The sequence below is a fragment of the Macaca nemestrina genome, chromosome 13, assembly GCF_043159975.1.
Source record: "Macaca nemestrina isolate mMacNem1 chromosome 13, mMacNem.hap1, whole genome shotgun sequence".
NCBI classification, from domain to species: domain Eukaryota; kingdom Metazoa; phylum Chordata; class Mammalia; order Primates; family Cercopithecidae; genus Macaca; species Macaca nemestrina.
Genome location: NC_092137.1, coordinates 62130326 through 62157139, shown reverse-complemented (window position 1 = coordinate 62157139; position 26814 = coordinate 62130326). Strand labels below are relative to the sequence as shown.

General features: G+C 42.3%; 1 protein-coding gene across 1 annotated transcript; it reads left to right on the top strand.

Moving 5' to 3' along the window:
• Positions 1-21: 21 nt before the first annotated feature.
• Positions 22-20809, top strand: LOC105465114 (chaperonin containing TCP1 subunit 4). Its single transcript, XM_071076778.1, has 14 exons — positions 22-287; positions 3897-3949; positions 5718-5807; positions 9146-9254; positions 10791-10933; positions 12277-12398; positions 12742-12874; positions 13553-13692; positions 16336-16432; positions 16520-16630; positions 16726-16856; positions 16993-17227; positions 19779-19892; positions 20606-20809. Exons 1-14 carry the CDS (start codon positions 161-163, stop codon positions 20618-20620), a joined length of 1620 nt encoding a protein of 539 aa, XP_070932879.1. The 5' UTR covers positions 22-160; the 3' UTR covers positions 20621-20809.
• Positions 20810-26814: the final 6005 nt, after the last annotated feature.

Genomic DNA, 26814 nt, shown 5'->3' with positions numbered 1-26814 from the left:
AGGAAGGTCCCCTTCTCTGCCTCCGCCTCCTCCCGACGCAGGCGCCGCTTTCTGGAAGGTTCGTGAAGGCAGTGAGGGCTTACCGTTATTACTCTGCGGCCGGCCAGAATCCGGGTCCATCCGTCCTTTCCGAGCCCACCCAGACCCAGCCGACTTTGCCATGCCTGAGAATGTGGCACCCCGGAGCGGGGCGCCTGCCGGGGCTGCCGGCGGCCGCGGAAAAGGCGCCTATCAGGACCGCGACAAGCCAGCCCAGATCCGCTTCAGCAACATTTCCGCCGCCAAAGGTATCACTCTCAGGGCCTGACCCGCGGGGCCGAGCTCTGCGCTCTCACCGTGGGCTTGAGCTGGTTTGGCTCTTTTCACGTTCTTTCGGGTGTTCCCCTCTTGTCCTCCCTGTGGAAGCAGCCCAGTGAAGGGATCCTTACTCCTGTTTTTCTGCCGATGATTGCCAACCCGGAGTATGGAGGCCTTTGAACTTGCCCCATTTTGCGTCTTAGTCTCCCATAGTTTTTCATCCTGCATTGTGCATCATTCATATTGGAGTCGAAAGCAGTTCAAAATGCCGAGGATTGCGTGCAGTCTTCCCGAGGGGCCTGACGCTTAAGGGCTGTCGCTTATCTGCTTATTGGAACTGGTAGAATGCACAGTATGTTTCAGCTTTCTAATTCTTATTTAAAGAGGTATTAAATAAACTTCACTTGGCACAGCTGTTGAGACGAATTGGGTGAACTCCGCGTCTAAATTGGGGCGAGGCTCATTGTACTGGGATGGATGTAGGAACCGACTTACGTGTCTTGTTTGAAATAGTTGCGGAAAGTTACGTTGATGTCGTCTCTGCATGTGCAGTGAAACACAGCCAAATCAAGAAACAATTATTTGGTTTTTTTGTAGAAGAGTGTGGCACGCATTGGAAATCAGACCAGAGTTTCATTCTCTGCTTCCGTTACTTCATGTTTTAGTGACCTGTAACCTCTGTGCCAAAGATTTCTTACCTATAAAATTGAGGAGGAAATGTTTGCTTTTTAGAGTTAAGATTAAGAGAAATCGAGTTGAGATAGAAAACTCTGGAAGGAAAAGTCAGGACAGAGGTTTAGAGATCTTGCCCGAGTGTATATTGAGTATAGTATTTCTTTTGGGTTGAAGAGTAGTATGTTTGCGGAAGAGGTGAGATTAGAAAGCTAGGTTGGGGCCGGATGTTAAAGGCCTGGTGTCCTGGAAAGTATTTGACTTAATCTCCCCCAGCTATCGGATCATTTCTTTTTAACCAACGTGTAGGCTTGCTGTGAGGATTCAGTGAGAAAGCATGTAAAGACGCATGTACACCTTAAAAGTATTTGCAGTCATCAGCCCAAGTAACTGGGAATGTGATGGTGATTAGATAGGTAACCCTGAATGTAAGAAAAAGTAATCATTTCTAACTTGGGCCTAATGAGTTGAAAAGGTCAGAATGGCCAGATTTAGAATTCATTTGGAAGTTCAGGAGATAATGTACCTGGAAACGAAGGTTTGTAGGTTAATTGGGGACCATAGTTGAAGCTTACATTTATTAGATTAGGAACAGAATGTTGAAAGATAAATTTTGGTCCAGGCGGGGTGGCTCACATCTGTAATCCCAGCACTTTGGGAGGCTGAGGCGGGCGGATCACATGAGGTCAGGAGTTCAAGACCAACCTCACCAACATGGAGAAACCCTGTCTCTACTAAAAATACAAAATTAGCCGAGTGTGGTGGCATACGCCTGTAGTCTCAGCAACTGGGGAGGCTGAGGCGGGGGGAATCGCTTGAACCTGGAAGGCGGAGGTTGCCGTGAACCGACATCGCGCCGTTGCACTCCAGCCAGGGCGACGAGCGAAACTCTGTCTCAAAAAAGAAAAAGAAATTTGGGGGCCAAGAGAGTTTATAATATGGTTGATATTCAACAAACAAGATAAGTGGGAAATTGAGTAACCTTTGAAACAAAAGTGAACAGAACTGAAACAACAGAGGAGGGTGTGCATGTGGGAAGGAAAGGCCACCTAAATTATCTGTGAAGATGACCCGTTATATCTTGAACTCCTGGCCTCAAGTGATGGCCCACCTTGGCCTCACAAAGTGCTGGGATTTCAGGTGTGAGCCACCGTGCCCGGCCCCAGGGATGTTTTATAACATACTGATGATGACCAAAAGCCACCGTGCCCGGCCCCAGGGATGTTTTTTAACATATGATGACCAAAAGCTACGATTTGAGAGTTTTGGTTTTTGTTTGGTTTGTTGGATTGGTTTGTTGAGATGGAGTCTTGCTCTGTCCCCCAGGCTGGAGTGCAGTGGCGTGATCTCCGCTCACTGCAACCTCCGCCTCCTGGGTTCAAGCCATGCTCCTGCCTCAGCCTCCTGAGTAGCTGGGACTACAGATGTGCGCCGCCACACCCAGCTCATTTTTGTATTGTTAGTAGAGGCGGGGTTTCGCCATGTTGTCCAGGCTGGTCTTGAGCTCCTGACCACCTCAGCCTCCTGAAGCGCTGGGATTACAGGTGTGAGCCATGGCACCCGGCCTTGTTGGATTTTTTTAAGAGTATCTTGCTCTATAGCATTTCCATTGTGGTTTGTTTTGCCCTTTTGGTGGTGTTAGTGTTAATTTTTGCTGTAGGCCACCTATATACCATGTTCACATTAGTGAACAAATGTCTTTACTCTCAGAGATTACACAGTAGACAGAGTAAACAAATAAGTGAATTATATATAAATTGAGCATTCCTAATTTGAAATACTCTAAAATTCAAAACGCTTCTGGTCTTAATCATTTTGGAAAAAGGATACTCATCCATCAGTATGTTAGATCTAGACAGTTCTGTTGCTGCTTGCCCTGTTTTAAGGAATGGAGGAAATAGCAATTCTCAGAGCTCCTAACTAGATTGGTACCATTTTGACATCTGAAGGAAGATGAGATGAATCCTCAAAATGTATTCTGCCATAAGCTGATTACAAATATTAGGCCAGGCGCAGTAGCTCACACCTGTAATCCCAGCATTTTGGGAGGCCGAGGCAGGCAGATGGAGGTCAAAAGATCGAGACCATCCTGGCCAACATAGTGAAACCCCGTCTCTACTAAAAATACAAAAAAATAGCTGGGCATGGTGGCAGCTACTCGAGAGGCTGAGGCAGGAGAATCACTTGAACTCCAGAGGCGGAGGTTGCAGTGAGCTGAGATCGCACCACTGCACTCTAGCCTTGTGACAGACAGAGTGAGACCCTGTCTCAAAATAATAATGCTGTGTACGTTGACTAACAAAAAAGTGAAGCATCATACATTTAAAATAATTATTTTAATTACTCTGTTTCCAATAGATTATTTTTAGACAATGAATTTTCTTCTGTGGACACCGTGATTTGTTATGCACCATATCCTAATAAGAACACAATGATCATTTGCAAGGAAAAACCTCTCTTTAAGGAGTCTTGATTTCCCGTACCTCCAGCTATTCTGGGAGGCTGAGGTGGGAGGGTTGCTTGAGCCAAGGAGTTTGAGGCCACCCTGGGCAATATAGTAAGACCCTGTCTCTTAAAAAAAAAAGTTCTGGCCGGGCGCGGTGGCTCAAGCCTGTAATCCCAGCACTTTGGGAGGCCGAGACGGGCGGATCACAAGGTCAGGAGATCGAGACCATCCTGGCTGACACGGTGAAACCCCGTCTCTACTAAAAAATACAAAAAACTAGCCGGGCGAGGTGGCGGGCGCCTGTAATCCCAGCTACTCGGGAGGCTGAGGCAGGAGAATGGCGTGAACCCGGGAGGCGGAGCTTGCAGTGAGCTGAGATCCGGCCACTGCACTCCAGCCTGGGCGGCAGAGCGAGACTCCGTCTCAAAAAAAAAAAAAAAGTTCTAATTTCTTTTCTTTTCTTTTTTTTTTCCATCTGCAGCGGTTGCTGATGCTATTAGAACAAGCCTTGGACCAAAAGGAATGGATAAAATGGTAAAGAGTTGAGTCATTGAGTACTAATTGAGCACTGCTGTTCACACTGCAAGACCTTGATGGAGGATTAGATGTGCTGTTTAAAAAGTAAAAGATGGGGCTGGGTGTGGTGGCTCACACCTGTAATCCCAGTACTTAGGGAGGCTGAGGGGCGAATCACCTGAGGTCAGGAGTTCAAGACCATCCTGACCAACATGGAGAAACCCTGTCTCTACTAAAAATGCAAAATTAGCCAGGCATGGTGGCTCATGCCCGTAATCCCAGCTCCTCGGGAGGCTGAGGCAGGAGAATTGCTTGAACCTGGGAGGCAGAGGTTGTGGTGAGCCGAGATTGCGCCATTGCGCTGTAGCCTGGGCAATAAGAGCAAAACTCCGTCTCAATAAATAAATAAATAAATAAAAATAGTAGAAAGTGAGTGAGGCACAGTGTATCATACCTGTAATCCTAGCACTTTGGGAGGCCGAGGTGGGTGGATCACAGGGTCAAGAGTTTGAGACCAGCCTGGCCGATATGGTGAAACCCAGCCTCTACTAAAAATACAAAAATTAGCCAGGCATGGTGGTGAGCACCTGTAGTCCCAGTTACTCAGGAGGTGGGAGGCTGAGGCAGGAGAATCACTTGAACCCAGGAGGCAGAGGTTGCAGTGAGCCGAGATTGCACAGCTGCACTCCAGCCTGGGTGACTGAGAAAGACTCCATCTCAAACCAAAACCAAAAAAATAGTAAAAAGTGTAGGGTACCTGGAGTTTAGAGGAAGGAGAGATTACTTTGGAGTCAACAGGACTAAACTATAATTCATACTTTGTTTAATGCTTTTTAAACGATGATACCCAATAGATACCCAAACATAGGTATCTATTATGTAGTTAAGTGGAAAGTATTATAAATCCAAGTGTTGGGACTTCAGTTTAGTATTCCTTATGGATGTAACTTTGTATTCTAATGTGGGTCTCTGGGGGTAAAACAATAATGGAGGATCATCTGGATGATACTACAGGTTATTCTCCTCTCTGGATGTTTGAAAATCTTTCCTTCCCAAAAATGCTGTTGTCCTTTTTGTAGGACAAAAAAAGAAAAAAGTTACTGTGTTGATTATAAGAATTGTGTTCACCGCATTGCATGGTACTCCTTTAGGGCATCCATGGTGGAAATCATGCTTCTGATTAATAAGAAATTATTAAAGATAGCAAGTGCTTCTTTATAATATTTTTCCTTTCTTTTTTGTGTGTCTGCGTTTCTTCACTTTTAGATTACCCTGCAACAAAGGCACTTTTTTCTTTTGTAAAGTTGGACTGTTGTGCATATTCTTTTTTTTTTTTTTTTTTTTTTTTTTTTTTTTTTTTGAGACGAAGTTTCGCCCTTGTCCAGGCAATGGCATGATCTTGGCTCACCGCAACCCCCGCCTCCCAGGTTCAAGCGATTCTCCTGCCTCAGCCTCCCTAGTAGCTGGAATTATAGGCATGTGCCACCACGCCCGGCTAATTCTGTATTTTCAGTAGAGATGGGGTTTCTCCATGGGTCAGACTGGTCTTGAACTCTCCACTTCAGGTGATCAGCTTGCCTCGGCCTCCCAAAGTGCTGGGATTATAGGCATGAGCCATCGTGCCCAGCCTGTTATTGCACATTCTTAAATTATTATGCTAATGTAAGGGAAGATAATTTAAAATTCAGTACTTTGCAAACGGAAATTAACTTCTCTATTTTGAAATATAAAAGTTTAATGAAACTGTTAAGGTGTCACACTGAAATACAACTTTAAAATTTTCTAGATTCAAGATGGAAAAGGTGATGTAACCATTACAAATGATGGTGCTACCATTCTGAAACAAATGCAAGTGTTACATCCAGCAGCCAGAATGGTAAGTATAATTTTAGGTGAGTCTTTTTTTTTTTTTTTTTTTTTGAGACGGAGTCTTGCTCTGTCACCCAGGCTGGAATGCCATGGTGCAGTCTCGACCCACTGCAGCCTCCACCTCCTGAATTCAAGCAGTTCTCCTGCCTTAGCCTGCTGAGTAGCTGGGATTACAGGTATGCGCCACCACGCCTGGCTAGTTTTTATATTTTTAGTAGAGACGGGTTTCGCCATGTTGGTCAGGCTGGTCTCAAACTCCTGACCTTATGATCCACCTGCCTCGGCCTCCCAAAGTGCTGGGATTATAGGCATGAGCCACTGTGCCTGGCTAGGTGAGTCTTCTTTTTTAAGTGTATTTGATATTTGGTAAATAGTTAAATTTATTTATTTGATCACGTATTTAAGCACAATGAACACTTTTTGTGCTAAACAGGCATATTTTTAGGATACTTTTTTTTTTTTTTTTTTTTTTTTTTTTTTTTTTTTGAGACGGAGTCTTGCTCTGTCGCCCAGGCTGGGGTGCAGTGGCCGGATCTCAGCTCACTGCAAGCTCCGCCTCCCAGGTTTACGCCTTGTGCCTAACATTGTGCTTTTTGATGTGAGGTGATGATAAAACACAAATCAAGCCAGGCATGGTGGTGCATACCTTTAGTCCCAGCCACTCCTTAGGCTGACATGGGAGGATTGTTGGAGCTCAAGAGTTTGTGGCTGCAGTGAGCTATAATCACACCACCACACTCCATTCTGGGTGACAGAGTGAAACCCCAGGAAAAAAAAAAAAAACAGCTGGGCACAGTGGCTCACACCTGTAATCCCGGCACTTTGGGAAGCCAAGGTGGGAGGATTGCTTGAGCTCAGGAGTTTGAGACCAGCTTGGCCAACATGGTGAGACCTTGTCTCTACTGAAAACACAAAAAATAATACCTGGGTGTGGTGGTGTGCACCTGTGGTCTCAGCTACTTGGGAGGCTGAGGTGGGAGAATCACTTGAGTCCAGGGGCAGAGGTTGTAGTGAGCTGTGATTGGGCCACTGCACTCCAGCCTGGGTGACAAAGTGAGACCCTGTCTCAAAAAAAAAAAAAAAACACAAGTCACCTTATACTTGTCCATGGAAATGAGTATTTTTCCTCTCAAATGATTATTGTGTTCTTATTAGAATATGGTGCATAACAGTTCACATGTCCACAGAAGAAAATGCATTGTCTAAAAATAATCTGCTGGAAACAGTAATAATTTTACTTCTTTTTTTTTTTTTTTTTTTTTTTTTTTTTTGAGACAGAGTCTCGCTCTGTCGCCCAGGCTGGAGTGCAGTGGCCAGATCTCAGCTCACCGCAAGCTCCGCCTCCCAGGTTTACGCCATTCTCCTGCCTCAGCCTCCTGAGCAGCTGGGACTACAGGCGCCTGCCACCTCGCCCGGCTAGTTTTTTTTTTGTATTTTTTAGTAGAGACAGGGTTTCGCCGTGTTAGCCAGAATGGTCTCGATCTCCTGACCTCGTGATCCGCCCGTCTCGGCCTCCCAAAGTGCTGGGATTACAGGCTTGAGCCACCGCGCCCGGCCCTATTTTACTTGTTTTACCTTATACTTGTCCATGGAAACTTGGCATACACTTAAGGAATGAGGAGATTAAAAACATAAACCTGTTGTCAAGTCATATGAGCAAAAACAAATGCATTAGAAATAAATTTCTATCAGGCTGGGCGTAGTGGCTCATGCCTGGGATCCCAGCACTTTGGGAGGCTGAGGCAGGTGGATCACCTGAGGTCAGGAGTTCGACACCAACCTGGCCAACATCATGAAACCCCATCTCTACTAAAAATACAAAAATTAGCTGGGCATGCTGGTGCATGCCTTTAATTTCAGCTACTTGGGAGGCAGAGAGAGGAGAACTGCTTGAACTCGGGAGGTAGAGGTTACAGTGAGCCGAGATGGCGCCACTTGACTCCAGCTTGGGTGACAGTAAAATTCCATCTCAAAAAAAAAAAAGAAACTTCTATCAAAAAAATCCCTTTGAGTTATGTAAAGATGGCTTTTAAAAAACTTTTTTTTTTAACAAAGATACTGATCGAATTTATGTATAATAGAAACAACCTGGAATAGGCAAAATATCCAATGATAGGAAAATGTTTAAACAAATAGTATACCACAGCATGTTAATCGAACAGCCATTAAAAATTGTTCATGAAGATTTTTATAATGAGGAAAAACACTAATGAAACATTACATGAAAAACAAAAGATAAAATTATATACTGTGAGCTTACTTAAAAAATAGGAAATGATTGGAAATAAACCAACATACTACATACAAATACTAATGGTCTTTGCTTCAAAAATATTCAGTTGACATATTTTAATTTCTTCTTTCTGTATTTTCCAAATTTTGTATAATTACCACATACTATTTTACAACAAAAAAATTTTGTTATCCAGAAGTGACAAGTCTATATGTAATATTGCTATTAAAATGTTGAAAAAAAATGATAATTTATTATAGGAAAATAAGCATCTTATTTGGAACATAAAATAAAGCATTGTTAAATGAAACAAAACTTCACTGCTACGTGAAGTTTTGCTGTTTTCTTGGATGGTCCTGAGGCTTCATACGTTGTGCCATCCACCAATTACGAAAAGATGGCTTTTTAATGAATCAGATTATACTTATAAGGGGTCTATTCAAATAAACTTGGCAAAAGACTCTTAAGTTGATACTCTGAGGCTGGGAATGGTGATTCATGCTTGTAATCTCAGCACTTTGGGAGACTGAAGCAGGAGGATTGTTTGAGCCCAGGAGTTCGAGAGCATTCTAGGCAACATAATGGGACCCCACCTCTGTAAAAAACAAAACTTTTTAAAAGTAGCCACATGTATTAGTATGCACCTATAGCCCCAGCTACTTGGGAGACTGAAACAGGAGGCTCTCTTGAGCCCAGGAGGTGGAGGCTGTAGTGGGCCATGATCACACTGCTGTATTCCAGCCTGGATGACAGAGTGAGACCCTGTCTCAAAAAAAAAAAAAAAAAAAAAAAAAAACATACTCTAGTCTCTCTCATCTGGAATGCCCCATTTCTTAGCTTCCAAGTCTATAGAGTACCTATGATACATTTTTGCTTTCTGATTAGAACCTTTGAGTAGCAGGGCAGGGGGAGATGACAACCCACAATCTGAACTGGAGATCATCTATTAGTCTTTAATTTTAAATGAAACCCAAGGTAGACAACAAATCAGAAATCAGGAATCATGTTGAATCCACAAATTCTGTTTGTGACACTGGTGTGATTACTTGAATTAGGTGTTACTGGGTTCTCTCATTTCTCATTGAGCAACTTGGCATTTTCTGTTCACTTAGCTGGTGGAGCTGTCTAAGGCTCAAGATATAGAAGCAGGGGATGGCACCACATCAGTAGTCATCATTGCTGGCTCCCTCTTAGATTCGTGTACCAAGCTTCTTCAGAAAGGTGGGTAGGATGTACTTTATTACTGAATAAAGAAAAGTTTAAAAGAACAAACTTTAGGAAAAGCCAAGTTATTCATAAGTAATACAGGATTTAAGATTTAATTTGGGATAACTAATCTTTTTACCAAGAATTTTTTAGGCCGGGCGCGGTGGCTCAAGCCTGTAATCCCAGCACTTTGGGAGGCTGAGACAGGCGGATCACGAGGTCAGGAGATCGAGACCATCCTGGTTAACATGGTGAAACCCCGTCTCTACTAAAAAATACAAAAAATTAGCCGGGCGCGGTGGTGGGCGCCTGTAGTCCCAGCTACTCGGGAGGCTGAGGCAGGAGAATGGCGTAAACCCGGGAGGCGGAGCTTGCAGTGAGCTGAGATCCGGCCACTGCACTCCAGCCCGGGCGACAGAGCAAGACTCTGTCTCAAAAAAAAAAAAAAAAAAAAAAAACCAAGAATTTTTTAAAGTTTTAGATTTTGCTATATTTATAATAGAAATTAGAAGAAATTTTCCTTTGGCTGCTGATATTTGCTGGGCTCCTTTTTGAATGGAACTCAATTGTTGTTCAAAAATGAGTGGTAGAGGCCGGACATGGTGGCTCATGCCTGTAATCCCAGCACTTTAGGAGACCGAGGTGGGTGGATCCCCTGAGGTCAGGAGTTCAAGACCAGCCTGACCAACATAGTGAAACCCTGTCTCTACTAAATACAAAAAATTAGCCAGGCATGGTGGCACATGCCTGTAATCCCAGCTAAGGCAAGAGAATCGCTTCAACCCAGGAGGCGGAGGTTGCAGTGAGCCAGGATCATGCCATCGCACTCCAGCCTGGGCAACAAGAGTGAACTCCGTCTCAAAAAAAAAAAAAAAAAAGAGTGGTAGAAATATTACTAATCTTAGACTCTTATACAAGTAAGAAGATTTGGGAGAGAAAGTCAGGATTGTCCTTGCTTTAGTAAATGGTATTTAATTATAGTAGTGACTCTCCAATCACTTACTCTACTTATTATGTAGATTTGTGATATTTTTAAAAGTATCGGCCGGGTATGGTGACCTTGTAATCCCCGGCACTTTGGGAGGTTGAGGCTGGCAGATCAGTTGAGCCCAAAGAGTTGAGACCAGACTGGGCAACATGGCAAAACCCTGTCTCCACTGAAAAAAAAAGCCAGGTGTGGTGGCATGTGTCAGTAGTCCCAGCTACTCAGGAGGCTAAGGTGGGAGGATCACTTGAGCCTGGGAGGTTGAGGCTATAGTGAGCTAAGATCAGGCCGCTGCACTCCAGCCTGGGTGACCGAGTGAGACCCTGTCTCACAAAAAAAAAAAAAGTGTAAAATTTGGCTTTAGTCTTAAGTATTAATAAGTATGTAATCTATTTTAAATTGGATGGAAGTAAATTATTAGTCATTGTTAGCAGGTTAGTGAAGCCACTATTAAGAATAGTTAAATTTGTGCTTGCTTTGACATTAATGAATAGAAAATTTTTAAGTCATGTCAAATGTGTAGTTTGCCTGTTACAATTAAATAACTAGACTTTCACAAATGACAGGGATTCATCCAACCATCATTTCTGAGTCATTCCAGAAGGCCCTGGAAAAGGGCATTGAAATCTTGACTGACATGTCTCGACCTGTGGAACTGAGTGACAGAGAAACTTTGTTAAATAGTGCAACCACTTCACTGAACTCAAAGGTGAGGCAAGCACTAACAGATAGTTGTCAAATTAATGTGTGTTACTCTGTGATTCTTGATGCTATACAGTACATAAATAGTAAGTTTCAAGAGTGACTAGGTAACTGTTATAATCTGTGTAATTGAATTGATTTAAGATTAAGAGAGGAAACGAGCCATAAGGCTAACAAAGGAGTTGGAATATTTAATATATACTATATCCATATCCACTTTTCTATTTAATGCATTGTAACAGTGTTTTGGTAAAGCTAGATATTTTAATTTGCCTATAAGAAACCTTTTCCTCTGCCAAATCAAAGACTGCCATAGGTCTCTGGCAGTATAGCTAATTTTTATTGAATACTTTATATGGTGGGCATTGTGATAAGCTTTTTACATTTATTATCCTCTTCAAGGCCCTCAGTCATATCCCCATTTTATAGATGAAGAGAGTAGATCTAGAGAAGTAACTTATCCAAGGACCGCTAACAGAAAGAGCTGAGATTTGAACCCAGGACAGGCTACTTATCGTGGTCCATCCCTTAACTAATACATATGCTGCTTTTCTTATTTACCAAGCTTAAAGCAGTGTTGTACTTCTAAGTTTCTGTGGAATTCATGTCACTTGTTTTCTGTAATGTCCCGTGTTTGTCCCGTCCATCCCCTTATCCTTTTTCCTTTTAAAAATCAGTGTTAAGTCCATACATTGATTTTGTTTGAATGTTAGATGGTGTTAGGGACACTAAGTGATACTGTTGGATGTCCCCAGAACTGATATAGATAGTATAGCTAAATGGTTACAAGCACTAGTCATTGAGTCTAGACTGCTTGTGTTTGTTCAATGCTGACTTCACCCCTTAACTACGCTGTTAGTTTGGCCAAAATGACTTGACCTCTTGGCTTCAGTTTCTCCATCTGAAGATTGAATGAGTTAATATGTAAAGTTCTGAGACCACTACCTGGCATGAGTTAAGTGATTGATAAATGTTAGCAATTTTTATCAACCCCTCATCAGGAATGTACATACATAACATTGATGCCTCATCACACATTGATTTTAGATAGGAAATATTCACGTAAAATTAAATTTATGCTTTTTGGATTTCCTGTAAAACTTTGATATTCTACAGTCCTATTATATTAATAAAAGAAAAAAGCAAGCATACATGTTTTTATTTTGTGCCCCTGGTGACAACCTGAATGGAAAAGACAGTTTATGGACTGTCTTCTTGTGGGTGTTTCCCTCTTCACACACACACCCTACTGCAAAAATTATTAGAGCCCTTCTTAAGTATATTTGTCATTGAAAAATTAGGACTTTTTCTACTATGAAGGTAACTTTTTTTTTTTTTTAATAATTCTAGGTTGTTTCTCAGTATTCAAGTCTGCTTTCTCCAATGAGTGTAAATGCAGTGATGAAAGTGATTGACCCAGCCACAGCCACCAGTGTAGATCTTAGAGATATTAAAATAGTTAAGAAGCTTGGGTAAGCATCTCTAATTGCAACTTGAAAAAAAATTTGAAAATGAGCATAAGATTGCCAAAAATAAATAAGTTACAAACACCTAGATGAACGTCACAAAGCTCTCTTTTTTCTTTTTGGTTTTGTTTTCATGAGAACTTGTATTAGTAAGTGGATCTCAAGATTTTGTTTATATTACTTTATGATAATAAGACAGCAGTGGATCAAAGAGATCCAGTAATGGGGCAATAGTAAGTGTGAGGCTGAATCACATTTTATTGGACTGATGACTTTTAATCTGTTAACAATCTATTAAATGTACAGATGTCCACTCCCTCTTAACTACACCTCTTTGTTTTTTTCTTAGTGGGACAATTGATGACTGTGAGTTGGTGGAAGGGCTGGTTCTCACCCAAAAAGTATCAAATTCTGGCATAACCAGAGTTGAAAAGGCCAAGATTGGGCTTATTCAGTTTTGCTTATCTGCTCCCAAAACAGATGTAAGTAGAATCCAAATGGAATTGGTTCTGTGTTTAACTTTTTAATAACTCAGGCATTTCTTTATTAAAAATAGAAAATACTTCTAGTGATTTAAAGCATAGATCTCAAAAGAATTACTAGAATTGAGACAAAAATAGAAATTGTTGGTGCTACAAGTGACAAGTCTACATCCTCAATTTGGATATTGAAATTGAGAACTAGCCGATTGCAGCGATGCCTGTAGTCCCAGCTCCTCAGGAAATTTAAGCAGAAAAATTGCTTGAACCTAGGAGTTTGAGGCTGCAGTGTGCTATTCCATCACCTGTGAATAGTCCCTGCACTCCACTCCAGCCTGGGCAACATAGTGGGACCCCATCTTTTCATCATTGTTAATTTGCAAATTCACACAGATTAGAGAGGGACTCCATCTTCGAGAAACAACTAGGATACCCATTTTATATTTTTTGGTTATAAAAAATGTACCTGCAAAAAAGTAAGATGCCATTGTATTTAGTTTAAAGTAAGATTGAAATTTGGGGTATGTATCTTATCCAGATTCTTTTCTATGCATGTCTGTATAATTTATTGCTTGGTATAGTTTTGGTTGAATTTATACAGTACATAGTATTTTCACTTAAAATTCTACTTTTAAAGTTAAAATATCTTACAATGCAAATTATGATGTTTTTTCTAAACAGATGGATAATCAAATAGTGGTTTCTGACTATGCCCAGATGGACCGAGTGCTGCGAGAAGAGAGAGCCTATATTTTAAATTTAGTGAAGCAAATTAAAAAAACAGGATGTAATGTCCTTCTCATACAGAAGTCTATTCTAAGGTGTGGGACTATTTATTTTGTTCATCCCTTAATAATTTTGAATCTCCACTAGCAGTTTATTTTTTCTGATAAAATATTTGATTTAATCACTTACTCTAAATTCGTATTTTTTAAGGGACAACTCTTAGGTGAAAAGAAATAGAGAATTTTTGTTTTTAAAGCACAGAGATAAAATGTTAGGCCTCAATATTGTACCATCATTTGCTCAGACCAAGGGAAACAAATGGTATAAGTTCGGTTAAGATGTCTAGGAAAAGCACTTTTTTTTTTTTTTTTTTGAGACGGAGTCTCGCTCTGTCGCCCAGGCTGGAGTGCAGTGGCCACATCTCAGCTCACTGCAAGCTCCGCCTCCTGGGTCTACGCCATTCTCCTGCCTCAGCCTCCCGAGTAGCTGGGACTACAGGTGCCCGCCACCTCACCCGGCTAGTTTTTTGTGTTTTTTAGTAGAGACGGGGTTTCACCGTATTAGCCAGGCTGGTCTCGATCTCCTGACCTTGTGATCCGCCCGTCTCGGCCTCCCAAAGTGCTGGGATTACAGGCTTGAGCCACCGCGCCCAGCCGGAAAAGCACTTTAAAGAAATATATGATTTGTAAATTTAAAACAATAAAGGTATAATTTTGTTTTTTTGTGTTTTGTTTGTTTGAGACAGAGTCTGACCTGTGGCCCAGGCTGGAGTGCAGTGGCGCGATGTCGGCTCACTGCAAGCTCCGCCTCCCAAGTTCATGCCATTCTCCTGCCTCAGCCTCCAGAGTAGCTGGGACTACAGGTGCCCGCTACCACACCCGGCTATTTTTTTTGTATTTTTTTAGTAGAGACAGGGTTTCACCATGTTAGCCAGGGTGATGTCGATCTCCTGACCTCGTGATCTGCCCACCTCGGCCTCCCAAAGTGCTGGGATTACAGGCGTGAGCCACCATGCCCAGCCTCTAATAGCAATTTTTATAGAAACATTTGAGTTGGGTAAACCACCAGAAATCTGCATTTTAACTGGAGTTTTGCTCTTGTTGCCCAGACTGGAATGCAATGGTGCAGTCTTGGCTCACTGCCACCTCCGCCTCCTGGGTTCAAGCAAGTCTCCTGCCTCAGCCTCCCGAGTATTTGGGATTACAGGCATGCGCCACCACACCCGACTAATTTTGTATTTTTAGTAGAGACGGGGTTTCTCTGTTAGTCAGGCTGGTCTCAAACTCCCAACTTCAGGTGATCCACCAGCCTCAGCCTCCCAAAGTGCTGGGATTACAGGCATGAGCCACCACGCCCGGCTCTATCCTCCCTTTTAAATGTGGGATATATAATGTTTCCTAGACCAAGGTCCTAAACATCAAGCCTTGTTCTTTTAAAAACCAAGTTTGTTGCAGAATTAATTACCTGGTTAAAAGTGGAATTTATTTAAAGGTCTGTGCAATTGCTTGCCTTGTCACGGGCATGTGCCACCATGCCTGGCTAATTTTTGTCTTTTTAGTGGAGACGAGGTTTTACCATGTTGGTCAGGCTGGTCTTGAACTCCAGACCTCGTGATCCACCTGCGTTGGCTTCCCAAAGTGCTGGCATTACAGACGTGAGCCACTGTGCCTAGCCAGTATTTTTTCCTAATAGACACATTCCTATTTATTAATATGCCAGAATGTACTCTGGGTGTTCATTTTATATAGTCTTTGATTGAAGACTCAGAAGACTTGGTTCTAATCCCAATCATATAATAGCTACTGACCTTGAGTAAATTGCCCCCCAATATACAAATTATACAGATGAGCAAATTGCCTATACAGTTTGCTCATCTGTATAATAGGGATAGTAGTAATATCTACCTTTCTAGTATCACAGAGTTGTTAGATTATTCACAGTTCATGGGGAAGTGTAAATTTGTGGAGTCTGATTAATACTTCCAAATTCATGAAGTATTAATAAGCTTTAATTTACCAGGATGTGCTCATTTTTTAAGAAAAATGAGGTCAGGCACTGTGGCTCACACCTGTAATCCCAGCACTTTGTGGGGCTGAGGTGGGAGGATCTCTTGAGCCCTGAGTTCGAGACCGGCCTGGGCAACATAGGGAGACCCTGTCTCTATTAAATAAATGGGCCAGGTGTGGTGGCTTATGCCTGTAATCCCAGCACTTTAGGAGGCCAAGGCACGTGAATCATCTGAAGTCAGGAGTTCGAGACCAGCCTGGCCAACACGGTAAAACCCCGTCTCTACTAAAAATACAAAAATTAGCCAGGTGTGGTGGCAGGAGCCTGTACACTCGGGAGACTGAGGCAGGAGAATCGCTTGAACCCAGGAGGTCGGGGCTGCAATGAGCTGAGATCGTGCCATTGCACGCCAGCCTGGGCAACAAGAGTGAAATTCCATCTCAAAAAAATATATATAAAAATAAATGGGGAAAAAATAGTGACCTAGTTATTTTGTGTATGTTATTAGTGTCATTGGGGACAGAGTACATTTTAATACTGGAATTGTACTAAAATGTCCTTAGAACTGGAAATCTTAATTTTGACCTTATGAACTTAGTAAACTAAAGCATTTTTCTTCAGGAATAACGATTGGTCATTTAAGAAACAGTAATTAAAACCTTAAAGGCATTTGAAGAGCAAAATTTTTCTTTTAACCTAGCATTGACATAATCACTGATTTTGTATTTTAGAGATGCTCTTAGTGATCTTGCATTACACTTTTTGAACAAAATGAAGATTATGGTGATTAAGGATATTGAAAGAGAAGACATTGAATTTATTTGTAAGGTAAAACATCAACATCTGTATTTGTGGAAAATGTCTAATAATCAGATAAATGTTGCCTTAATTTGTGGATTTGACTTTTTTTTCCAGACAATTGGAACCAAGCCAGTTGCTCATATTGACCAATTTACTGCTGACATGCTGGGTTCTGCCGAGTTAGCTGAGGAGGTCAATTTAAATGGTTCTGGCAAACTGCTCAAGGTAACAATATTACATTTAAATTTTTATTTGCTTAGTTTTCGGTGTGGGTTTTTTTTAACCCTTCAGATACTTAATTTGGAATTTGTTTACTGAAGATTACAGGTTGTGCCAGCCCTGGAAAAACAGTTACAATTGTTGTTCGTGGTTCTAACAAACTGGTGATTGAAGAAGCAGAGCGCTCCATTCATGATGCCCTATGTGTTATTCGTTGTTTAGTGAAGAAGAGGTAATGTCAGTGTTACATTATTAAGTAACGTTTTGAACATTAAAACTACTGTATTCTGTTTTTTAAGATATAAATAGTAAATTATTAAAAATTTCTGTTGGATAAAATAAGCTGAAAATATATTTGTGAATTTCAGGGCTCTTATTGCAGGAGGTGGTGCTCCAGAAATAGAGTTGGCCCTACGATTAACTGAATATTCACGAACACTGAGTGGTATGGAATCCTACTGCGTTCGTGCTTTTGCAGATGCTATGGAGGTCATTCCATCTACACTAGCTGAAAATGCCGGCCTGAATCCCATTTCTACAGTAACAGAACTAAGAAACCGGCATGCCCAGGGAGAAAAAACTTCAGGCATTAATGTCCGAAAGGTAATCATTTACTCTCTAATGTAGAAAATGTTGATTAGTATAAAATATTAAAAGCTTTGTAGTCATCTGTTGAATGGAAAGCTCTATAATGAAAAGCATAATCTTGGATTTAAATATGAGGCCTGCTGCAGGTTAATTAATCTATGCCATTGAGTGAAAAGGAAGGTGGTGACATCTTAGGGGGAAGTATTATTTGTTCACTAAATCTGCCACTTACTAACTTTTAGCAAGTTACTTAGTCTGGTCCTCAGTTTCCTCAGGTGTAAAAACAGAGATGATTAATAGTTCTGTCATAGGCCTGTTGTGAGAATTAAATGCATTTCTAGTTAACAAGCTCTTAGATAAATGCTTGGCATATACTAAAGACTATAAAAAATCATTGCTCTAGTTAGCATGAGCTAGTGTAGTTGTGTAAGGTAATCACATAGTAATAATACCGCTTTTTTTATTGATGTTTTGTTGAGACAAATAATAAACACATGATGGGAAAGAACTGACAATCCAACATTATACTTTCTGTATGGTACAGAACTCCAAAGGATGGAACTGTCTGTTTAGGGAAGGCTTTATGAAGATTCATTTTTGGTTGGTAGGGGATGAGGAAAAACAGATGGGTAAGCAGTGGTTGTACAGGTGAGAAGGACCAAGTAGTTCTTCACCTGTGTAGAGCTGGGATTATATATTAAAGATAATAGTGGGCTTTAAGGTTGGAAAGATCAGATAAAAGCTATTAATAGGCTGGATGTGGTGGCTCACGCCTGTAATCCCAGCTCTTTGGGAGGCCGAGGTGGGCACATCACCTGAGGGCAGGAGTTTGAGACCAGCCTGGCCAACATGGCGAAACCCCGTCTCTGCTAAAACTACAAAAATAAATTAGCCAGACAAAGTGGCAGGCTCCTTTATTCCCAGCTACACGGGAGGCTGAGTCAGGAGAATTGCTTGAACCAGGGAGGCAGAGGTTGCAGTGAGCCAACATCACACCATTACACTCCAGCCTGCACGACAGGACGAGACTCTGTCTCAAAAAAAAAAAAAAAAAAAAAAGCTATTAATTGAATGAGGAGGCCCTTGATTATTGAGCCAGCCATTTTTTTTTTCCTTCCCGTAGTTGGGATCCACTAAAGTGTTTTTTGTTTGTTTTTTCTTTGGAGATGGAATCTTGGTCTGTTACCCAGGCTGGAGTGCAGTAGCACTGTCTCAGCTCACTGCAACCTTCTCCCAGGTTCAAGCAATTCTCCTGCCTCAGCCTCCCGCGTAGCTGGGACTACAGGCGTCTGCCACCACGCCGGGCTAATTTTTTTGTATTTTTTAGTAGAGACGGGGTTTCACTGTGTTGCCCAGGCTGGTTTTGAACTTCTGAGCCCAGGCAATTCGCCTGCCTCAGCCTTCCAAAGTGCTAGGATTATAGTCGTGAGCCATCGCGCGCGGCCGAAAGATTATGAGGCTAAGGACATGAATATTTTAAGAAGAGAAGACTGGAAGCAAGGATGCCTATTAGAGGCCATCAGGAGTAATCCTGGGATAAAGGGAAGTAGGATGGTTCAATGAAGAATTTAAGGTGGGAAATACGAGACTCTAGACCGGTGTTGGTCTAATTAAGAATTAAAATTCAGAGATGATTTCAACATTAAACAGACAATGTTTTGTTTGTTTTGTTTTTTTGAGACAGAGTCTCACTGTCACCCAGGCTGGAGTGCAGTGGCGCGCTCTTGGCTCACTGCACCCTCTGCCTCCTGGGTTCAAGCCATTCTCTTGCCTCAGCCTCCCGAGTAGCTGGGACTACAGGCGCTTGCCCCCACGCCTGGCTAATTTTTTGTATTTTTAGTAGAGACAGTGTTTCATTATGTTGGCCAGGATGGTCTCAATCTCCTGACCTCGTGATCTGCCTGCCTTGGTTTCCCAAAGTGCTGGAATTATAGGCGTGAGCCACTGCGCCTAACCAAGATACCGTAATTTTTAACTATGATCATAATTTTTAACTGTGATCATTTTGCTAATTTTGCCAACATTTAAAAATAAGTGGCAGGGTGCAGCGGGTCACACCTGTAATCCCAGCACTTTGGGAGGCCAAGGCAGGCTGATCATGAGATCAGGAGATCGAGACCGTCCTGGCTAACATGGTGAAACGCTCTCTCTACTAAAAATACAGAAAATTAGCCGGGCGTGGTGGTAGGCACCTATAGTCCCAGCTAGGCCGAGGCAGAATGGCGTGAACCCGGGAGGTGGAGCTTCCAGTGAGCCGAGATTGCGCTACTGCATTCCAGCCTGGGCAACAGAGCCAGACTCCAACTTAAAAAAAAAAAAAAAAAGTGATACTTAGAAGTTGTTTGTGAGTTAGGATTGGGTGACTATAGCATTAATTCAGTTTTTCCAAATTTTAGTTGAAATAACATCCTGCAGTGTAGAGAAGAGCTTAGTAGAGTATCATATTCTAATCTGCCTAGACAAAGGGAAAACTAGATTTAGGTCTTGAGGTACACTGGTAACCACATGGCTGCTGGTGTATATTATTAAAGACACTAAAAGCAACTTCTGCTGATTCAATTTGCAGGGTGGTATTTCCAACATTTTGGAGGAACTGGTTGTCCAGCCTCTGTTAGTGTCAGTCAGTGCTCTGACTCTTGCAACTGAAACTGTTCGGAGCATTCTGAAAATCGATGATGTGGTAAGTGTTTCCAGGTTGCACATTTTCTTAGGAGGTCAAAAGGCATATATTTTTTAAAGGTTTTTTGTTGTTGTTTGGTTGGTTGGTTGGTTTTTTTGAGACAGAGTTTTGCTCTGTTGCCCAGGCTGGAGCACAGTGCCACGATCTTGGCTCACTACAACCTCCGCCTCTGGGATTCAAGTGATTCTCCTGTCTCAGCCTCCCGAGTAGCTGGGATTACAGGTGTGAGCCACCACGCCTGGCCATTGTTTTTTAAAGGTTTTTCTTTTTTTTTTTTTTTTTTGAGATGAAGTCTTGCTCTGTCGCCCAAGCTGGAGTGCAGTGGCACGATCTCGGCTCACTGCAACCTCCGCCTCCTGGGTTCAAGCAATTCTCCTGCCTCAGCCTCCCACCTCCCAAGTAGCTGGGATTATAGGCATGTGCCACCACACCTGGCTAATTTTTGTATTTTTAGTAGAGACGGGGTTTCACCATGTTGGTCAGGCTGGTCTTGAACTTCTGACCTTGTGATCCGCCTGCCTCGGCCTCCCAAAGTGCTGGGATTACAGGCATGAGCCACCGTGCCCGGCCAGGTTTTTACTTTTGATAAATGTTTGCTAGTCATCAAGGTGACAGCAGTTCTTAATACAGTTTTTCCTTTTATTAATTGCCTTAAACATTTTCCAGCCTTAAAATTCTGTCTGGTTTTGAAATCTAAGTTTTTCTCTTATCAGGTAAACACTCGATAATCTGGATAACTGACTAGCACCATTATGGTCACCAGTATTGCTGCTGGCGTGGAAGAAGATCACCTTGGTGTTCCTTGTTTGGAAGATTATTTCCTCTGAATTTTTGGGCTTGGTCTTCCAGTTGGCATTTGCCTGAAGTTGTATTGAAACAATTTAATGAAAATATTAAATATTTGGTTTCAAAAGGCAGATTGATTTATCTTCTCCCAACATTCTGTTATTTCTGATACTTTTGAAAAACTAATTAAAGAAGCGTAAAACATAAGTTTACATGTTGAGGAAAAAGATGGCCCAGTATGCTCAACACTGATAAATGCTCATTGGCATTAAAAACTACCAACACGTAAATATATATATATGCTGTCTTAAAAGTGAATGATATTAGTGGCACCTCTCTGAACCTACTCTGGCTTGGGAGGCTGCCAAATTTAAAAAGAAATAATGTTACAGAAAGAAAATTGAAAAATGAAAGCGCCGGGCGCGGTGGCTCAAGCCTGTAATCCCAGCACTTTGGGAGGCCGAGACGGGCGGATCACGAGGTCAGGAGATCGAGACCATCCTGGCTAACCCAGTGAAACCCCGTCTCTACTAAAAAATACAAAAACTTAGCCGGGCGAGGTGGCGGGCGCCTGTAGTCCCAGCTACTCAGGAGGCTGAGGCAGGAGAATGGCGTAAACCCGGGAGGTGGAGCTTGCAGTGAGCTGAGATCCGGCCACTGCACTCCAGCCTGGGCGACAGAGCGAGACTCCGTCTCAAAAAAAAAAAAAAAGAAAAATGAAAGCCTCCTTTTATCCTATCCTAATCCCTTTTCCCAGTAATAATGACTGCTGTGTTGGATTCCTTCTGCAAATACAAGTGTATACATATATGTAGCAAATCTTACTTATACAAAAGGGATTCTTAACTAATGTCTTGTTTCATTGGTTTTAAACATCTTGATTGCCACTGTCCTGATCTAAGCAACAGTGTCATCTCACCATGAAGAGGTCAAATCTGTAACTAGTCTCTTCCCTTTAGCCACTTTCCCGTCTGTCTGTTTTGCACACATTGAAGTCTAGTGATTATTTTTTTAGAGAAAAGCTTGTCACCCAGGCTGGAGTGCAGTGGTATGATCATAGGTTACTGCAGCCTTGAACTCCTGGACTTGAGCTAAGAATAAAGAATCCTGCTTTATTCTTTTAAATAGCTACAGCTACAGGTGTGTGCCACCATCCCCCCGTTTTGTTTTTTTCCAGAAGCAGGATCTCACTATGTTGCCCAGGCTGGTTTTGAACTCCTGGCCTCAAACAGTCCTGCCTTGGTCTTCTAAAGCCCTGGGATTAAAGGCACTTAGTCAAGCACTCCTTTTGTAAAAGCTTTCATGCCTTTGAAAGCTTAAAAGGCTAGACCTTTTAAGGTGGATCACAAGTTTGGCCTACACAATCTGGTATTTCAGCTACCATCTCCTTGGGTATTTCACAAGGAGTGTCATGAAAGCAACTGGGCCCCTTTCTAGCATTGTGGAGAAAGAATTTCGACCAAACAGTCTGAAGCTCGTTTTGTATTCACAGAACTGGAATAGTTAACTAACTTGGTAAGTGTCTAATATTTTTAGATAAAGATTTCTGTATTATCTGGAATTCAGTATTTCAATTTATTCTTCCTTTTGATAATTAAGAATGTGTGAAAAATGTTAATTCTAGCTGCCATAAAATAGTTGAATCAGGTATACCTTAAAATCGTAAGTCAAAATACTTACCTAATCCGTATTTAAACATTTGTCACTCACTCAGCATAAGATGTTTTTCAGTGGCAGTGCCTTGCCATGTTGCCTTGGCAGGAGTGTGGTGGCTATTCATAGGCAAAGATCATAGCTCACTATAACCTCAAACTCCTGGGCTCAAGTTATCCTGCCACAGCCTCCCAAGTAACTAGCAATACAGGTCTGTGCCACTGCATCCAGATAGCAGAAAAGTTTTTTGTTGTTTTTTTGAGACGGAGTCTCGCTCTGTCACCCAGGCTGGAGTGCAGTGGCGCCATCTTGGCTTACCACAACCTCCGCCTCCCAGGTTTAAAGGAATTCTCCTGCCCCAGTCTCCTGAGTAGCTGGGATTATAGGTGCACGCCACCACACCTGGCTAGTTTTTGTATTTCTAGTAGAGATGGGGTTTTACCATGTTGGCTAGGCTGGTCTTGAACTGACCTCGTGATCATCTTGGCTTCCCAAAGTGCTGGGATTACAGGCATGAGCCACTATGCCTAGCCAAGTGCTTTTATGTGTTTTGAGACAGGGTCTTCCTCTTTTGCCCAGGCTGGAGCGCAGTGGCACAACTACGGCTCACTATGGCCCCAACTTTCCAAGGCTCAAGCATTCCTTCCACCTCAGCCTCCCTAGTGGCTGGGACTACAGGCACACACTACCATCCCTGGCTAGTTTTTGTATTTTTTTTTGTTTGTATTTTTTTTTGTAGAGATGAGGTCTCGCTGTATTACCCAGGCTGGTGTTGAATTCCTAGGCTCAAGCTATCCTTGCCTTGGCTTCCCCAAGTGCTAGGATTATAGGCGTGAGCCACAATGCCCAGCCTAACAGCACAAAGCTTTTTGTTCTTAGGTTATGCCTAAATAATACAAATAGTTTATATAACAACATTCTTAAAAGAGGATTCTTCCAGTCGGGTGCGGTCACTCAACGCCTGTAATCCCAGCACTTTGGGAGGCCGAGGCAGGTGGATCACGAGTCAGGTGTTTGAGACCAGTGTTGCCAACATGGTGAAACCCCGTCTCTGCTAAAGGTACACAATCTGGTATTTCAGCTACCATCTCCTTGGGTATTTCACAAGGAGTGTCGTACCTTTGTACCTTTCTACTAAAGGTACAAAAAAAAAATAGCTGGGTGTGGTGGCAGGCACCTGTAATCCCAGCTACTTGGGAGGTTTGAAGAGTAGAATGAATATTGTATTACCCTCCACTTAGATTTAGCTAGTAATTGACTTGTTATATAGTTATGTAACAAATATAAGTCATTGCAGTTTGAGGCAACACCCAAAAACTAGCACAAAGGGAACCTAATAAAAGTAAGTTTTACCCATGTTAAAGGGTTATGAAGTACTGTATTAATACATCCATCTCAAGGGGAAAAAAAAAAGGAAAACAATTGTAAGAAAACAATTCTGTGATGTCCAACACCCAATCCGTGTTCAGATTTTTCTGACAGTCTCTAGAGCAAGGGTGTCCAATCTTTTGGCTTCCCTGGGCTGTGTTGGATGATGATGAATTCTCTTGGGCCAAACCATAAAATACACTAATACTAAGAATAGCTGATGAGCTAAAATAAATACATACATATATATATAATGCTTTAAGAAAATTTATGAATTTGTGTTGGGTCGCATTCAAAGCTGTCCTGGGCTGCCTGCGGCTTGTGGGCCGCGGGTTGGACAAGCTTGCTCTAGAGTGTCTTTTTTTTCCTTTTTTTTTTTTTTTTTTTGAGACGGAGTTTAGCTCTTGTCGCCCAGGCTGGAGTGCAATGGCGTGATCTCGGCTCACTGCAACCTCTGCCTCCTGGGTTTAAGCAATTCTCCTGCCTCAGCCTGCTGAGTAGCTGAGATTACAGGTGCCTGCCACCACACCTGGCTAGTTTTTGTATTTTTTGGTAGAGACGGGGTATCACCACGTTGGCCAGGCTGGTCTCGGACTCCTGACCTCAGGTGATCCACCTGCTTCAGCCTCCCAAAGTGCTGTGATTACAGTCATGAGCCACCGCGCCTGCCTCAGAGTGTCTTTTCTACCTTGTGGGGTTTTTGTTTTTGTTTTTGTTTTGTTTTATTTTTGAGACTTCTCGCTCTGTCACCCAGGCTGAAGTGCAGTGGCACAATCTCGGCTCATTGCAACCTTCACCACCCGGGTTCAAGTGATTCTGCCTCAGGCTCCTGAGTAGCTGGGATTACAGGTGCACACCACCACACCTGGCTAATTTTTGTATTTTTAGTAGAAACGGGGTTTCACCATGTTGGTCAGGCTGGTCTCGAACTCCTGACCTCGTGATCCGCCTGCCTCAGCCTTCCAAAGTGCTGGGATTATAGGCGTGAGCCACTGTGCCCAGCCCACCTTGTGTTTTAAACCAAGATTCATTTGGGGTTTACACATAGTATTTAGTTATGTCTTACGAGTTTCTAATCTACATTCACCCACTTTTTTGTCTAATGGCATTAGTTTTTTGATGAGTCCTAACTAGCTATTGTGTATCTGTCATCTGGATTCCCTCTTTCTTGTTTCTCTGTTTCCTGTTATTTTACAGGCTCTAAAGAGGCTTAGATTCAGATTAAACTTTTAGCAAGAATATTTCATAGGGGATACAGTATATGTTGCAGCACATCTGCCTTAGGGTTCTCCAGAGAAACAACCAATAGGATAAAGAAAAATATGTCTCTAGAAAGATTTATAATGCAGTATTAGATCACATAATTATGGAGGCCAAGAAATCCCACAATCTGCCATCTGCCAACTGGAGACCTAGGAAAGTTGGTAGTGTAGTTCAAAGACCTGAAAGCCAGAAAGACGATGGTGTAGATTTCTAGTCCAGATCTGAAGGCCTAAGAACTAGGAGCTCAGAAGGTAGATTGGTGTCCCAACTCAGCAAGAGAACAAGTTCAGCTTTCCTTCACCTTTTTCTTTTTCTTTTTTTTTTTTTTTTGAGACAGTTTTGCTCTGTTGCTCAGGCTGAATTGCGATGGCACAATCCCGGCTCGCTGCAACTTCCACCTCCTGGGTTCAAGCAATTCTCATGCCTTGGCTTCCCGAGTAGCTAAGATTACAGGCACGCGCCACCACATCCAGCTCATTTTTGTTTTTTTTTTTGTTTGTTTGTTTTTTTAGTAGAGACGGGATGTCACCATGTTGCCCAGGCTGGTCTTGAACTCCTGAACGCAGTTGGTCCACCTGCCTCAGCCTCCCAAAATACTGGGATTACAGGCGCGAGCCACCATGCCCAGCCTGAGCTCACGGTCAGCTACCTTTTTCTTAGCCTCTCAACAGATTGGATGATGCTCACCAACATTGGGGTGGGGCTATCTGCTTTATTCAGTTCACCAATTCAAATGTTAATCTTCAGAAACATCTTCACAGACACTCCCAGAAATGTTTTAACCAAATACCATCCCTTGGCCAGGTTAACACATTAGGCATCATAAATCCACCCACTGTCAACTTGGCCATCATATACATCTTAAAGCATACTTAAACCTTCAAATAAGGTAATAATGTGGTCATAAATCCAGCTGACATGATACAACTATCCTGTGTAGGACCAAAAACACACTAACCCCTTCCTCAGAAGAAGAGTTAAAGTCACCGAGTGAAGTCTTACTATTCTTGATACCCCATAACCCAAATACTGTAATACAAAAAATACACCTTACGTTATTATGGGATAAGGAAATAATGAGAGGAAAGTATATGTATATATATCCACATCCATACTCATGACAAATGAGGAACTACTCATGACAATTATAGCACTCATTTCTGTAATGTGATTTTGGTTGTAGCTATTATTGATAACTACCTTCTATTACATGCTCTGTTTTCCCTTTGTCTTCAGCAAGCACCTTGACTGTTAGTGGTCTTTTCCTCAGTGGGGTGATCCAAATCATTCTGAAGGGTCTGGGCCATTAGTAGTTCCACCTTAATTGGGCGGTTATTATTTTCCATCGGCCGTAATCACAGAGCATGGTAATACTAAGAGACAGCCTAAGGGATCTCCTGTATTCCAGACATGCTCTTCCTTTCCTCTATTGTGGAGAAGTAATTCAGTTTCCCCTTGGTAGTCAGTATCAGTCACCCCAGCCAGCACTGTAACTCCCTCCACATGTTCATTCAAAGGTGCATAAGGAGCCAAACAAGGCCAAGTGGCCAACTTAACTTTCCATTTCAGTGGAATCTTTGTTATGTCTCCTGGTGGAAGCATCCCTCCGTCTGGAACTAAGACCTCTAGACCAGAAGAGCACAAAGTCACAAGAACAGGAAGCAAAAATTGTATTAGTGGGTCACTGGGTGTAGTAGTAAATGGTACCACTTCCATTTCCACCTCTTGATTCCTAGACCCATGAATTCTGGCTATGGGAGAACAACTGTATATTGGGTACTAATTCAGAGTATACAGCCTCTGGAGAATGTCCCAGCCCTGCAAAGTCAAAGTTGCCACCTAGCTGGCACTG